This window comes from Budorcas taxicolor, chromosome 5, assembly GCF_023091745.1.
Source record: "Budorcas taxicolor isolate Tak-1 chromosome 5, Takin1.1, whole genome shotgun sequence".
In the NCBI taxonomy this organism is placed as follows: Eukaryota; Metazoa; Chordata; class Mammalia; order Artiodactyla; family Bovidae; genus Budorcas; species Budorcas taxicolor.
The window spans coordinates 86049272-86065956 of record NC_068914.1 but is presented as its reverse complement, the minus strand read 5'-3'; the positions used below and the strand labels follow the sequence as shown (position 1 = coordinate 86065956).

General features: G+C 39.2%; 1 protein-coding gene across 1 annotated transcript in view; it reads right to left on the bottom strand.

Annotated features, from left to right (window-relative positions):
• Nucleotides 1-16685, bottom strand: part of SLC2A13 (solute carrier family 2 member 13) — a 521832-nt gene that overhangs the window by 10967 nt on the left and 494180 nt on the right. The window contains exon 8 of the mRNA XM_052640217.1: nt 4-125. Coding sequence (XP_052496177.1) covers nt 4-125 — 122 coding nt within the window. The remainder of the gene's footprint in view (nt 1-3; nt 126-16685) is intronic.

Sequence of the window (16685 nt, the reverse complement as noted above, 5' to 3'; positions counted from 1 at the left end):
TACCAGGTGCGAAGAAAATAAGATATAAAATAAGGCCCAGAAGTGCAGTCCAGGAGTATGGAGTAGGGCAGAAATTGTAAGCCCAAAATACTTCTTCTGTTTTGAATTTGGTTTCATTTTCACACCTGAAAAAGTAAGGCAAGATAAATATCAACTTAGGGTTTTAGGTTATAGTTGCAGAAATTCAATGTATTATCTAGAATGCATTCGTAGTTCCTTAATTTCATTAAGGAAAAGAAACCAAGATGTTTCTCTAAAAAAAAATTTAAAAAGGAGGATTATATATGTAAGCTCACATGAAACTTTTTAGAGATGAATATAGTTCAAGAACAACACATTGTACATACAACTCAATAACAAAAAAATAATCTGAATGAAAAATGGGCAGAGGATCAGAAGAGACATTTTTCGAAAGAAGACAGATGGTCAGTCAGTTTGTTAGTTGAGCCGCTCAGATGAGTCCAACTTTTTGCAACCCCATGGCCTGCAGCATGCCAGGCTTCCCTGTCCATCACCAACTCCCGGAGCTTGTTCAAACTCATGTCCAAGTTTGTGATGCCATCTATCCATCTCATCCTGTCTTCCCCTTCTCCTCCTGCCTTCAATCTTTCCCAGTATCAGGGTCTTTTTAATGAGTCAGTTCTTTGCATCAGGTGACCAAAGTATTGGAGTTTCAGCTTCAGTATCAGTCCTTCCAATGAATATTTAGGACTGGTTACCTTTAGGATGGACTGGTTGGATCTCTAACATCACAGTTCAAAAGCATCAATTCTTTGGTCCTCAGCTTTCTTTATGGTCCAACTCACACATCCATATATGACTACTAGAAAAATCATAGTTTTGAATAGATGGACCTTTGTCAGCAAATAATGTCTCTGCTTTTTAATATACTGTCTAGGTTGGTCATAACTTTTCTTCCAAGGAGCACATGTCTTTTAATTTCATGGCTGCAGTCACAATCTGCAGTGATTGTGGAACCCAGGAAAATAAATCCTGTCACTGTTTCTATTGTTTCTCCATCTATTATTTGACATGAAGTGATGGGAGTGGATGCCATGATCTTTTTTTTTTTTTTTTTTTTTTGAATATTTGAGTTTTAAGCCAGCTTTTTCACTCTCCTCTTTCACCTTCATCAAGAGGCTCTTTAGTTCCTCTTCACTTTCAGCCATAAGGGTGGTATCATCTGCATATCTGAGATTATTGACATTTCTCCCTACAATATTGATTCCAGCTTGTGCTTCATCCAGTCCAGCATTTCACATGATGTACTCTGCATAGAAGTTAAATAAGCAAGGTGACACTATACAGCCTTGACATACTCCTTTCCCAATTTGGAACCAGCCCATTGTTCCATGTCTCGTTCAACTGTTGCTTCTTGACCTGCATACAGATTTCTCAGGAGGCAAGTAAGGTGGTCTAGTATTCCCATCTCTTTACCAGTTTTCCACAGTTTGTTGTGATTCACACAAAGACTTTAGTGAAGTCGATGTTTTTTCTGGAATTCTCTTGCTTTTCCTATGATTCAACAGATGTTGGCAATCTGATCTCTGGTTCTTCTGCCTTTCCTAAATTCAGCTTGAACATCTGCAGGTTCACGGTTCATGTGTTGCTGAAGCCTGGCTTGGAGAATTTTGAGCATTACTTTACTAGCGTGTGAGTTGAACACAATTGTGCAGTAGTTTGAACATCCTTTGGCATTGCCTTTCTTTGGGATTAGAATAAAAACTGACCTTTTCCAGTCCTGTGGCCACTGCTGAGTTTTTCAAATTTGCTGGCATACTGAGTGCAGCACTTTCACAGCATCATCTTTCAGGATTTGAAATAGCTCAGCTGGAATTCCATCACATCTACTAGCTTTGTTCATAGTGATCCCTCCTAAGGCCCACTTGACTTCCCATTCCAGGATGTCCATGTGATCACACCACCATGTTTATCTGGATCAATAAAATCATTTTTGTATAGTTCTTCTGTGCATTCTTGTCACCTCTTCTTAATACCTTCTGCTTCTATTATATCTACTGTTTCTGTCCTTTATGTGCCCATCTTGCATGAAATGTTCCCTTGGTATCTCTAATTTTCTTGAAGAGATCTCTAGTCTTTCCCATTCTACTGTTTTCCTCTATTTCTTTGATTGATCACTGAGGAAGGCTTTCTTATCTCTCCTTGCTATTCTTTGGAACTCTGTATTTAGATGGGTAAATCTTTCCTTTTTCCTTTTCCTGTTACTTCTCTTCTTTTCTCAGCTATTTGTAAGGCCTCCTCAGACAACCATTTTGCCTTTTTGCATTTCTTCTTCTTGGGGATAATTTTGATTATCACCTCCTATACAGTGATATGAACCTCCATCCATAGTTCTTCAGGCACTCTATCAGATATAATTCCTTGAATCTATTTGTCACTCCCACTGTATAATCCTAAGGCATTTGATTTAGGTCATATCTGAATATTCTAGTGGTTTTCCCTACTTTCTTCAATTTAAGTCTAAATTTTGCAATAAGGTGTTCATGATCTGAGCGACAATCAGCTCCTGGTCTTGTTTTTGCTGACTGTATAGAACTTCTCCATCTCTGGCTGCAAAGAATATAATCAATCTGATTTCAGTACAGATGGTATACATGGGCAACAAGTACAAGAAAAGATGCACAGCATCACTATTTATCTGAGATATGTGAATCAAAACCACAATGAGATACTGCCTCATATTTGGCAGAATAGCTATCATCAATAAGACAAGAAATAAAAAGTGTTGGCAAGAGAGAACCCTTGTGCATTGTTGGTGTGTATATAAATTGGTGCAGCAGTATGGTAACAGTATCAAGATTCTTCAAAAACTTAAAAATGAAACTACCATACAATTCAGCAATTCTGCTTCTGGGTATTTTTCCAGAATAAACAAAAACACCAACTTGAAAAAAATACCTGCTCCATCCTGTTCACCTCAGCATTATTTTCAACAGCCAAGATTGTGGAAACAACCTAAGCATTTGTCAATAGATGAATGGATAAAGAAAAATGTGGTGTGTGTGTACACATACATGCACATAGACACACACACACATACATAGAGTATATACATATATATAGTCAGTTCAGTTGCTCAGTTGTGTCCAACTCTTTGCATTCCCATGGGCTGCAGTATGCCAGGCTTTGCTGTCCATCACCACCTCCAAGAGCTTGTTCAAACTCATGTCCATCAAGCTGGTGATGCCATCCATCCATCTCATACTCTGTTTTCCCCTTAATCTCCTGCTTTCAATCTTTCCCAGCATCAGGGTCTTTTTAATGAATCGGTTCTTCTCATCAGGTGGCCAAACTATTGGAGTTTCAGCTTCAGCATCAGTCCTTCCAATGAATATTCAGTGTTGATTTCCTTTAGGATTGACTAGTTTGATCTCCTTGCTGTCCAAGGGACTCTCAAGAGTCTTCTCCAACACCACAGTTCAGAAGCATCAATTCTTTGGTTCTCAGCTTTCTCTATGGTCCAACTCACACATCCATACATGACTACTGGAAAAATCATAGCTTTGACTAGATGGACCTTTGTCAGCAAAGTCTCTGCTTTTTAATATGCTGTCTAGGTTGGTCATAGCTTTTCTTCCAAGGAGGGAGCATCTTTTAATTTCATGGCTGCAGTCACCATCTGCAGTGATTTTGGAGCCCAAGAAAATAAAGTCTGTTATTGTTTCCATTGTTTTCCAATCTATCTGCCATGAAGTGATATTCAGTCTTTCCATTCCATTCAAGACAACATGGATGGACCTTGAGAACATTACACTCAGTGAAATAAACCAGAAAAAGACAAATACCATATGATCTCATTTGTATATGTAATCTTAAAAAAAATAAGGAGCTCATGGATACAGAAAACAGATTGGTGGTTGTCAGGAGTGGGGAATAGTGTGGTGTGAAATGGGCCAAAAGACACAAACTTCTAGTTATAAAATAAAAAGTCATGAGGATGTAGTGTGTGGCATGGTTGTAGTTGTTCAGTCATTAAGTCATGTCTGACTCTGTAACTCCACGGATGGCAGCATGCCAGGCTTCCCCATCCCTCATTATCTCCCTGAGTTTCCTCAAACTCATGTCTATTCGGTCAGCCATGCCATCCAACCATCTCATCCTCTGTTGCCCCCTTCTCCTCTTGCCCTCAGTCTTTCCCAGCATCAAGGTCTTTTTCCAACTATTTGGTTCTTTGTATCAGGTGGCCAAAGTGTGGCATGGTAGTCATAGTTAATAATACTGTATTGCATAGAGTAGATCTTAAAAGTTCTTAAGAAAAAAATTATGAATATGGGTAGAGATGGATGTTATCTAGACTTACTGTGGTGATCATTTCCCAGTATACTTTAATGTTGAATCATTATATTGTATTCTTGAAACTAATATAATGTTATATATGTAAATTATACCTTAGAAAAGACCATTGTGTTTCATATCCATTTCAAATATCAGACATAATTTCTAGTTAGTCTTCGAAGGCTGCAGTATCATATTAAAAACCACTGAAAGTCAGTATGTTGTAAAGCTTTAGATTTTGAAGTAAAGGCAAAAATTCAAATTCCAGAACCAGAATATTTCATTTGTAAAATGGGGGAAAATGCCTTACAGGTAATTTTAAGGATTAGAAGGATCACCTGTAAAGGGGTGATAAGGTAGTATGGGCAAGGAACAATGCTTATATCTTATTTAAAATAACCCTTTACCTTCCTGCTACAAGTACTTGCTTCTTGAGCAGTCACTCTCTGCTGACTTTGCATCTGAAGACCTGATCAATCTGAAAAAACATTCTTCTACTGTTATTTCTTATGCTATTGTTCTATCTCTATCAACCTCTATTTTTGAACCTTGACATCTAAGCTCCGTCCTTATTGTTGTGTTTATGACCTCCATCATAACACCCTAACTGTCTTGATGCCTGGTCAGTTATTTTCTCCACCCCTCTCATCCTCTGCCATATTCATTTACGTTTATTTCTGGCCCATCTGATACCTTTGCTTCATAGTTCCTTACTTAACCTTTGAAACTGCGGAAAGGGCATTATAATTAGTTTAACTATTTTACTTCAGCGTCTCAAATGTACCTCATTCCTCTTGATGATAAGCATGTTATTTATTTCTAGTACCCAAATCACATCTTTAGATTCTCAATTCCTCTCAATATTCAGTCACATCATTGTCCAACTCAGACCATGCCAATATTGTCTTTACTGATGTCTAGAATCCAGCTTTCATTCCTCCTTGCTTGCGTGTCATTCTCATAGTTTCAGTTCCCAACTCTGTGCAGGACCATTAACTTCCTTTAATAACCACTTTTCAGAAGTGGGGTAAAATTATGAAACCATGCTGCTGACATCTATTAAAAGCTCATGCTATATCTCCTTAGTTGGGTTCCTAATAATGATTATTATTATTCTTTACTGTCTTCTCTGTTGAATTTTCTGCTTATTTTAGAGTAAACATTGAATAAACTTTTGGTCAACTGTTGCCTCAATTAATTAAAATATTTCTTACTATTCTCTAGTCCTGAAATCTTTCCCACCTTTCCCGGGTATGAAGAACTTGCCTCTATTTTCATAAAAATTGAAGACTTTCAACTTGAATTCCCTCAATTTTTCTCTATTGGACCTTTCCTTTTATTTCAGATTCTTCTCCTACTTTGAACGGTAACATGTCTCTTGCCTGTTCCAAGGACAGCCCTTCCTATTAGTGGTTCTACATTTGCTTCTGTTTCCTCTATGCTATGTTCCATCAGTAGTCAATTCTCTTTATGCCATCTTTAGTTTCCTCCTACTTGAGCCTACCCTTCTATTTACAACACAGAACAAGTACTTACTCCTATTAAAATCTTTCATCCCTTTCATATTACTACTACTAGTTCATCTGAAATTACAAAGTAGTTTACAGTAGTGAGGTCCTCATCCGCAGACACTCCCCTGATTCTTACTCATGCCCTCTTTTCTCTGAATTGTTTACCCCAAACTGATGACCTCCTAATCCTCAACTATAATTATCTTGCCTTAATTCTGAGGCACTTTGATTTACCCTGTGGTAGTTGATATTGCTGAAAACCCTCCTGCCTTCTCTTTCCCCTTTACTTTTATATCAATATATCCATCTCAACTCTGATGTATTTGTCTTCATTGCCTTTTAGAATGCCTCTTCCTCCCCTCAGCCTCTAAATACAGATGTTCTCGCAGGTGCTGGTTTGGGGCTTATACCCTCTCCCTTAATCATTTCATCTAATTTTAGGGATTTTGATATCCACATAAATGCTCGCTTACAGGGAACATAGCCTTGACCTTTTCTTCAAGCTCCATTAATTGAATTGACATATGTGCTGAACATCCATATCTAGATTTCCTGCCATGACTACAGTGGAATGCATTAGCTTCTACAGGAGGTAGAGTGAAGCTATTCTGAGTTCATATCATAACTCTACCACTTATAAGCTATGCTATTCATTCAAAAACTTATATAGTGACACTTTTTTATGTGTCAGATATTAGAGATATAAACAAAAAAACAACGCTTTGTATTTGTGGAAACTAGAGTTTAGTGAGTACAGGCACAGTCATGTTTTCTGATCTGTAAAACAGGAGAAAAGACTATTATCATAGGCTGTTGGCAACATTAAATGTGATGATGCAAATTGAGTGCCAACCACACTACCTGGCATGTAGTAAATGTATAATACATATTATTTTAATAGTGTCTCTCATGACATTTTTCTGAGTTGAAACAGAGTTGACATTAGTTAAAATCATCAGTCTTTCTTATCCATCTCTCTTTAAATTCTCTATACTTTTAAAAGTGAAAGTTGCTCAGTTGTGTCTGACTCTTTGTGACCCAATGGACTATACAGTCCATGGACTTTTCTAGGCCAGAATATTGGAGTGATGGTAGCCTTTCCTTTCTCCAGGGTATCTTCTCAACTGAGGGATCAAACCCAGGTCTCCCTCATTGCAGGCAGATTTTTTACTAGCTGAGTCACCAGGGAAGCACAAGTAAAGAAAGGGTGGCTAAGAGAATGAACTCAGGGACCGACATCCTACTTTCAAAATCTATATTAGGACACTCAGATTTGAACCTCATATGTATGTGATCTTGGCACTTAACTTCTAAAAGTCTATGTCCTCACTTGTGAAATAAGGATTTTTCTGGTAGCTATGTCAGAGATATTTTGAGGCATGTGTGAGTTAATATATGCAATGAATTTTGAAAGAAATCATAATTATCTTTCCTAGACATAATTTTTTGAATTTGACTCTTCCTTTCTATTTTCATTCATACCAACTTAATTCAGACTTTGGAGTGTTTGTTTCACCAACTGTATCTGGCTGTGGCAGACCTTAGTATAAGGCCTTTATGAGTTTCTGCTGCTGCTAAGTAGCTTCAGTCGTGTCCGACTCTGTGAGACCCCACAGACAGCAGCCCACCAGGCTCCCCCGTCCTTGGGATTCTCCAGGCAAGAACACTGGAGTGGGTTGCCATTTCCTTCTCCAATGCATGAAATTGAAAAGTGAAAGTGAAGTCTCTCAGTCGTGTCCGACTCTTTGTGACCCCATGGACTGCAGCCTACCAGGCTCCTGGGTCCATGGGATTTTCCAGGCAAGAGTCCTAGAGTGGGTTGCCATTGCCTTCTCTATAAGTCTCTACTTGTGTGTTTCCTGATGTTCATGCTTGTAGGTCATCCTCTCTCCTTAAGTGTGGGGTGACCTTTGATTTGTTGGCTAAAAACCAACAGAATGTGGTAAAAGTGACAGGACAAATGTGATTAAGATTATAGTGCTATTTAGCTGAAGTCTCTCATTTCCTTGTTGGCTTTGAGAAAGCAAGCTGCCATGTTACAGAATGCCAGTATTGAAATGCTAATGGCAGGAGCTGAGAGAAATCTTTAGGAGCTGAGGGTAGCCTTTGGTTAACAGCTGGCAAGAAACAAGAGTCACTAGTACAAAAGCTACAGAATTCTGCTAAAAAGAGCTAATCTTTCCCTAACTGAGCCGCAGATGAAACTACAGACCCAGCCAATATTGATTGTAACCTTGTGAGACCCTAAGCAGAAGACCTAGCTAAGCTATGCCTAGACTCCTGATCCACAGAAACTGATATCATACATGTGGGTTGCTTTAAGCTGTTAACCTAATATTGTGGTAAGACTGTTTTTCAGCAATAGAAAACAAATACAGTCTCAATTATTTTTCCCGCTTCTCACATTATTTTCTTCAAAGTACTAATCCACCAAGCTGAGCTCTTTAGAGTATTGTTCATGCCACCTCACAGATTAAAACACGTCATCCTCCTTATTCCAAATGCCCATGAAATGGGGCCTGCAAAATTTGGCTGTAGCCTACCTTATCCTGTGAGGGCGTCCTTGGTGGCTCAGTGGTAAAGAATCTGCCTATGACGCGGACTAGAGCTTGATTGCTGGATCAGGAAGATTCCCTGAAGAAGGAAATGGCTCTCTACTCCAGTATTCTTGCCTGGGAAGTCCCATGGACAGAGGATCCTGGTAGGCTACAGTCCCTTGGGTAGCAAGAGTCAGACATGACCTAGCAACTAAACCACCACCACCACTACCAAACCTTGAGGGATGAATGATTAGAAGAGGGGAGTATGACCTCAGGGAAGCTGGTGACTCCCTTCCCTTCATTTATTCTGTCTGTGTACACAGTCCTTTTCTCCAGCTAAACTAGACTACTTATTTTCCGAACCTACCTTCCAGACTCAGGATCTTGTACTCATGCCATTTCTTCTAACCTTTTAAAGGGAAATTCTCACTCCTAATCTCTACTATCAGAATCTACCTAGCCCTCAAGGCTAGTACAGATGCCACCCATTCACCTGTCTGAAATAGTCTTCCTCCTCTCAATGCCCTTTCATTTTCATCTATATTGTTATCACATAGTGCTTTGTATTATGCTATCTGAATGTACTCCCTCTTCTACCATCCTGAGCTCTCATCCCAGGCAGCACAGCACAAAAGTTAAGGACACAGGGTCTAGCATCAGGCTGCACAGTTCAGTATCTCAGTTCTGCCACTTACCCACTGTTTAACTTTGGGAAAGTTACCTTGGTTTTATAATCTGTAAAATGTATATGTGTGTGGTAAGTCACTCAGTCGTGTCTGACTCTTTGCAACTCTATGGGCTACAGCCCACTAGGCTCTTCTGTCCATGGGATTCTCCAGGCAAAAACTCCCGGAGAGGGTTGACATGCCCTCCTCCAGGGGATCTTCCAAACTCAGGGATCTAACCTGAATCTTATGTCTCCTGCATTGGCAGGCGGGTTCTTTACAACTAGCATCATCTGGAAAGCCCATCTATAAAGTAAGAGTCCTTAACAATAGACTTGTTACAAAGATTGATTGCTCAAATTAATTGACAAAGAAAGCAAAGAATATCTGTTTGCCAAAGAATAGTCATTTTTGTATTCCCCTCCCTTTAAAAAATCTCAACCACTAGTCTATACTAGAACTCTGTATAGAGAACAATGGTCATTGAATGATGAAGCCTTAACATTTGTTTAATGATGAGTAGTAAACAGTATTAGCAATCCCCTGATCAGTAATCCTCCACTTTAACTTCCCACCAGTCAAATAATATTATGGCTTATGAAGATCTTAAAATGAGAGAATAGGATAGAAAGTAGGAGGGGGAGGGGAATGATAGGAGAAAGGGAAAGAGGAGAAGGAAAGGAAAAAAGATTGCTGAGGACAGAACTGCTTACAAAATAATCAGATCACTAAAATTCACTGAAAAATTCTACTCACTATTTACAACTCATTATTATCAAAGTTCCTTGTATGATTGCTTGCTGAACATGCTGTGATGTAGCTTTCAACCATCTGGACACACACATTTATACACATAAAAGGCTAACTCCTCTTCATTCTCATGCTGATTTTAGGAAAGCGCTGCAGGCATGGACCTGGCCGTTACTTACCCAGCAATACGTAGACAGCTAATGACTAAGAATGTGACATCACATGTGACCTTCAAAATATAAACACTAGAAATTCCAACTAAAAAATAAAAGTGTATATTCCAAGTGTTATTGCAAAATACCCTCATGCTTTCCTGGCTTAGTGACTGCTGGTGGAAGAACACAATGCTCTGGGGAAAGAACAAAAGTACTTTGACATAAGTGTGTGGGTTGGGATTAGAAAGAGTCATGCTCTCTGATGAGGCACCTTCTCACCACATCCTAGAGCAAAAACAGAAAATAATTGCAATAATAGTAGCTGAGAAGAGAGTGCTGCAGTGAACAAAGAATCATATGCAAGCAAGCAAAATAGGTCTCATTTTGGTGGAGTGAGAGAACTACTCTTTGCTAGCAGACTAGACTAAGACTTGATATGTAGATTAAAACATAAAAGATTAGTTCCCTGTTCCAGCAGTGAAGTACACAGTGCTTCCCTTAATAATGCATCTAGAAATTAATAGCTTTCTTTGAAGGTAGAACAATTCTCCCTTGCCTACTCAACACCTACTCCAAAATCAGTTCATACATAGAGCTCTTTCTGTCTATTTTTTGGTGTTATTTCTCCATCACATCTCTGAACAGTTTTAAACCAAAGAAATAATCAAAGGAACTAACTGGTGCAATTTGCTCTTGTCACAATTAACTACACACAACTTATTCCTTGATTCCTACACAGTACATGCTTTTTGTATTGTTCCTTTATTCAGTATGATGAAATTATTTATGTGCTTCATGTTCATGTATGGGGGAATGGAAGAAAATATGACTTGTTTTTATAGCACAAAATTTCAAATTTTATCTTTCCAATCAATCACTGAGAAACCTACAGAATTTTGCCACCTTCCCAGAAGAGTTTATGAAAGACTTGGGGTTTTGGATTTGCTGTATGGCTCAGGAAACTCAAACAGGGGCTCTGTATCAATCTAGAGGAGTGGGATGGAGAAGGAAATGGGACCACGGCTCAAAAGGGAGGGGATATTTGTATACCTATGGCTGATTCATGTTGAGGTTTGACAGAAAACAACAAAATTCTGTAAAGCAATTATCCTTCAATTAAAAAACAAATAAATTTTAAAAATAGATGGGGTTTTGGAGAAAGGAAGGAATAGTTTACTACAATTTTGTGACACTGCTACGATTCTTCTACTGGCTTACCACACAGGCTTCACTTGTCAATTCATTACTGAGAAGTGTTAGGGAAGCAAGATTTCATCTCCAATTCCTGATGCAGAACTGTGATTTCTTTAAACAAGATCACTAAGCTATCACCTCAAAACCAAATGGATACTGCTAAGGGTTAAATCTCAGAGTTCTTTATAGGAATTTATGGTCTGATTACACATGTTTATAGTCTAATGGTGGTGGTAGAGAGGTGCCTAGAAAAGGACAGAGTACCTCTCCAGGAAAGGGCATTTTCACTTTTGTCTGAGAAGAAATAAAGAAACACAGTGTCAATCAATCAGAACTAGGATGATATAAATTTACAAGTACCCTTAGCCATGAGAAATTTTGATTTTGGGGTATCCAATCAGAAAAAATTACTGTAACAAACTTGAATCATTACTCCTCAGACAGTGTAACCTCTGTTCACTAGTATAATTCCTACATAATAGACTAACATGAAACAAACTTTTGCCAAGTCTGGCAACACAGTGTTTAAACTGTAAAATATGTGGAGTTCAACAATTTTAGAAAAGTATAGCTCCCAAGCATGTAGTATGAAGACCATGGTGAACATCTTGGTCTTGGATTATTCTCTATAGTCAAGCCTTTCCCCCTATTTTCATGTTTCACATTTTTCCTACATAAAGCAAGTTTAAAAAAAAACATCTATTATCTTTAGTTAATTACTGCTGTTTTCTTTTAAAAATAAAACCTTTAGAATTATTGAGACGATTAACCATGGACATGCATAAATTTCAAAACCACTAGAAATTTGGAGCTAAAGCCATTTCTAAAAATGAGTCAATAAAGTTTTATTTATATATAAATCACTGTACAGTTGTGAGAGCTGGACCATAAAGAATGAAGAACACCGAACAATTGATGTCTTTGAACTGTGGTGCTGGAGAAGACTCCTGAAATTCCCTTGGACTGCTAGAAGATCAAAGCAGGCAATCTAAGGGCGATCAACCCTGAATATTCACTGGAAGGACTGAAGCTAAAGCTGAAGCTCCAGTATTTAGGTCATCTGATGCAAACAGACAACTCACTGGAAAAGTCCCTAATGCTAGGAAAGATTGAGGACAGAAGGAGAAGAGGGTGTCAGAGGATGAGATGAGATGGCTGGACAGCATCACCAATGGAATGAAGATGAACTTGGGCAAACTCTGGGAGATGCTGAGGGGCAGGGAGACCTGGTGTGCTGCAGCCCATGGGGTTGCAGGGAGTTGGACATAACTGTGTGACTGAATGACAACAACAACACTGAATCTAAGCCATATACCAGTATGTTGGCTAGCTTACATGTCCTAATATGGGGAAAAGATGGACAGAATATGAGGGGGCAAGCAAATAAAAATAATAGCAATACTTAAAGCTGATGAAGATACAGTGATATTGGTATAGTCTTTAATTCTGGTAAGAGTTTAAGTTAGTGTAACTTCCTTTTGGTTTCCCTGGTGGCTCAGATGGTAAAGCATCTGCCTACAATGCAGGAGACTTGGGTTCAATCCCTGGGTCAGGAAGATCTCCTGGAGAAGGAAATGGCAACCCACTCCAGTGTTCTGGCCTGGAAAATCCCATGGATGGAGGAGCCTGGTAGGCTACTGTCCATGGGGTCACAAAGAGTTGGACACGACTGAGAGACTTCACTTCACTTCACTTCAACTTCCTTTTGGAATGAATCCAGCAGTTTTACATAAGAATATTCATACCCAATTATTCCTGACCCAAAGTCTCATTCCTAAAATGTATCCTTAGGAAACCATCTAAATGGAAAAATATTGTATGCTGGAAGATATACTGTCACTGTACTTTTATTTATCACAGACATAAAATAGTTAAATGATTAGAACTAATGAAGATATACTACAATGGAGGATAGTTAAGTCAATTAGGGTACCACAGCTGAATAGAATAAAGGAGCCATTAAAATAATAGGTATAAAATAAGCTGGGGCAAGATACAGAGGATGGTCTGAGTTTGAAGACTGGTCAAAATGTCTTAGATTTAACTTCAGTTACTTTCATTTTGTTATCAAATTGGCAAACAGTACAATGGATAGTACAATTACGGACACAAATAAGAGGACATGGTCCCTGGTTGCCTCTCTGGTTCCTCCCAGATGTGTCTCTGAAGTTCCGCAGTGACTGTAAGGAATCACCAAGTCAGACAAGCCCTGAACTCTGCCTTGGAGAGAGTTATCATCAACTTCAAGTTTCAACCCCATTTCATGTAAGAAAATTTTGTCACTGTATTACTTAATAAGAAAATACTTCATCATTCTTTTTCTTACTGCATCATCACACCTACAGCCAGCCTTGTTGTGGTCTACTTTGTAAAGATTACCTGGGGAGCAGTGGCTGCGCTTTGCTGGAGCAGCCGTGAAGAGATACCCCACGTCCAAGGTAAGAGAAACCCAAGTAAGATGGTAGGAGCTGAGAGAGGGCATCAGAGGGCAGACGGACTGAAACCATAATCACAGACAACTAGCCAATCTGATCACACAGGCCACAGCCTTGTCTAAATGAAACTAAGCCACTCAAGGCAGACAAGGTCATGGTGGAGAAGTTTGACAGAATGTGGTAAACTGCAAAAGTGAATGGCAAACCACTTCAGTATTCTTTCCTTGAGAACCCCATGAACAGTATGAAAAGGCAAAAAGATAGGACACTGAAAGATGAACTCCCCAGGTCGGTAGGTGCCCAATATGCTACTGGAGATCAGTGCAGAAATAACTCCAAAAAGAATGAAGGGATGGAGCCAAAGCAAAAACAAAAAAAAAAAAACACAAAAAAAACACCTAGCTGTGGATGGGACTGGGGATAGAAGCAAGCGCCAAAGCTGTAAAGAGCAATGTTGCATAGGAACCTGGAATGTCAAGTCTATGAATCAAGGCAAATTGGAAGTGGTCAAACAGGAGATGGCAAGAGTGAACATTGACATTCTAGGAATCAGCGAACTAAGAGGGACTGGAATGGGTGAATTTAACCCAGATGACCATAATATCTACTACTGTGGGCAGGAATCCCTTAGAAGAAATGGAGTAGCCATTATAGACAAAAGAATCTGAAATGTAGTACTTGGATGCAATCTCAAAAACGAAAGAATGATCTCTTGTTTGTTTCCAAGGCAAACCATTCAATATCATGGTAATCCAAGTCTATGCCCTGATGAGTAATGCTGAAGAAGCTGAAGTTGAATGGTTCTTTGAAGACCTACAAGACCTTCTAGAACTAACATCCACAAAAGGTATCCTTTTCATTATAGGGGACTGGAATGCAAAAGTAGGAAGTCAAGAAACACCTGGAATAACAGGCAAATTTGGCCTTGGAGTACAGAATGAAGCAGGGAAAAGGCTAATACAGTTCTGCCAAGGGAATAGCTTGAAAAGAAGAGAAGCAAAATGCAAAGGAGAAAAGAAAAGATATACTCATTTTAATGCAGAGTTCCAAAGAAGAGCAACGAGATAATAAAACCTTCCTCAGCAATCAATACAAAGAAATAGGGGGAAACAATAGAATGGAAAAGACTAGAGATCTCTTCAAGAAAATTAGAGATACCAAGGGAACATTTCATGCAAAGATGGGCAAAATAAAGGACAGAAATGGTATGAATCTAATAGAAGTAGAAGATATTAAGAAGAGGTGGCAGGAATACACAGAAGAACTGTACAAAAAAGATCTTCATGACCCAGATAATCATGATGGTGTGATCACTCACACTCAGCAGGCATCCTGGAATGTGAAGTCAAGTGGGCCTTAGAAAGCATTACTATGAACAAAGCTAGTGGAGGTAATGGAATTCCAGTTGAACTATTTCAAGTCCTAAAAGATTATGCTGTGAAAGTGCCATACTCAATATGTCAGCAAATTTGGAAAACTCAGCAGTGGCCACAGGACTGGAAAAGGTCAGTTTTCATTCCAATCCCAAAGAAAGGCAATGCCAAAGAATGCTCAAACTACCGAACAATTGCACTCATCTCACATGCTAGTAAAGTAATGCTCAAAATTCTCCAAGCCAGGCTTCAGCAACACGTGAACTGTGAACTTCCAGATGTTCAAGCTGGATTTAGAAAAGGCAGAGGAACCAGAGATCAAATTGCCAACATCCGTTAGATCGTTGAAAAAGCAAGAAAGTTTAAGAAAAATATCTATTTCTGCTTTATTGACTATGCCACAGTCTTTGTGTGGATCACAATAAACTGTGGAAAATTCTGAAGGAGAAGGGGATACCAGACCACCTGACCTGTCTCTTGAGAAACCTATACGCAGGTCAGGAAGCAACAGTTAGAACTGAACATGGCACAACAGACTGGTTCCAAATAGGAAAAGGAGTACATCAAGGCTGCTCTATATTGTCACCCTGCTTATTTAACTTATATGCAGAGTACACCATGAAAAATGCTGGGCAGGAGGAAGCACAAGCTGGAATCATGATTGCTGGGAGAAATATCAATAACCTCAGATATGTAGATGACACCACCCTTATGGCAGAAAGTGAAGAAGAACTAAAGAGCCTCTTGATGAAAGTGAAAGAAAGTAAAAATGTTGGCTTAAAGCTCAATATTCAGAAAATGAAGATCATGGCATCCAGTCCCATCACTTCATGGCAAATAGATGGGAAACAGTGGCTGACTTTATTTTTGGGGGCTCCAAAATCACTGCAGATGGTGATTGCAGCCATGAAATTAAAAAACGCTCACTCCTTGGGAGGAAAGTTATGACCAACCTAGACAGCATATTGAAAATCAGAGACATTACTTTGCCAATAAAGGTCCATCTAGTCAAGGCTATGGTTTTTCCAATTGTCGTGTATGGATGTGACAGTTGGACTATAAAGAAAGCTGAGCACCGAAGAACTGATGCTTTTGAACTGTTTTGTTGGGGAAGACTCTTGATAGTCCCTTGGACTGCAAGGAGATCCAACCAGTCCACCCTAAAGGAAATCAGTCTTGGGTGTTCATTGGAAGGATTGATGTTGAAGCTGAAACTCCAATACTTTGGCTACCTGTTGCGAAGAGCTGACTCATTGGAAAAGACCCTGATGCTGAGAAAGTTGAGGGCAGGAGGAGAAGGGGATGACATAGGATGAGATGATTGGATGGCATCACTGACTCAATGGACATGGGTTTGGGTAGACTCTTGACAGTTGGTGATGGATAGGGAGGCCTGGCCTGCTGCAATTCATGGGGTCGCAAATAGTCAGACACAACTGAGCAACTGAACTGAACTGAACTGAGGATAACTGATCTTGGGATTCTTTTTCCAGTTTTTTTTTTCACTCTAAAATTTCTCTCATACTAAAGGCAGAAATTAAAGTTATTAGCCATTCTCCTGCTTCGACTGGCAATGAAAGGAAGGGAAATGTTGCCTTTGAATTATATATATTCTCCATCACGCTGTTCCTTCATATTGTGCAAAATGCTTCAGAAGCTTTGGTCGGCATATTTATATACCATAGTCACTGCTAACACTGTTTCCCTTCTCAGGAATCTCACAAGGCCTGTTTCTACCCACAGCTGGGGGAGTGGGTAAGAGGTCT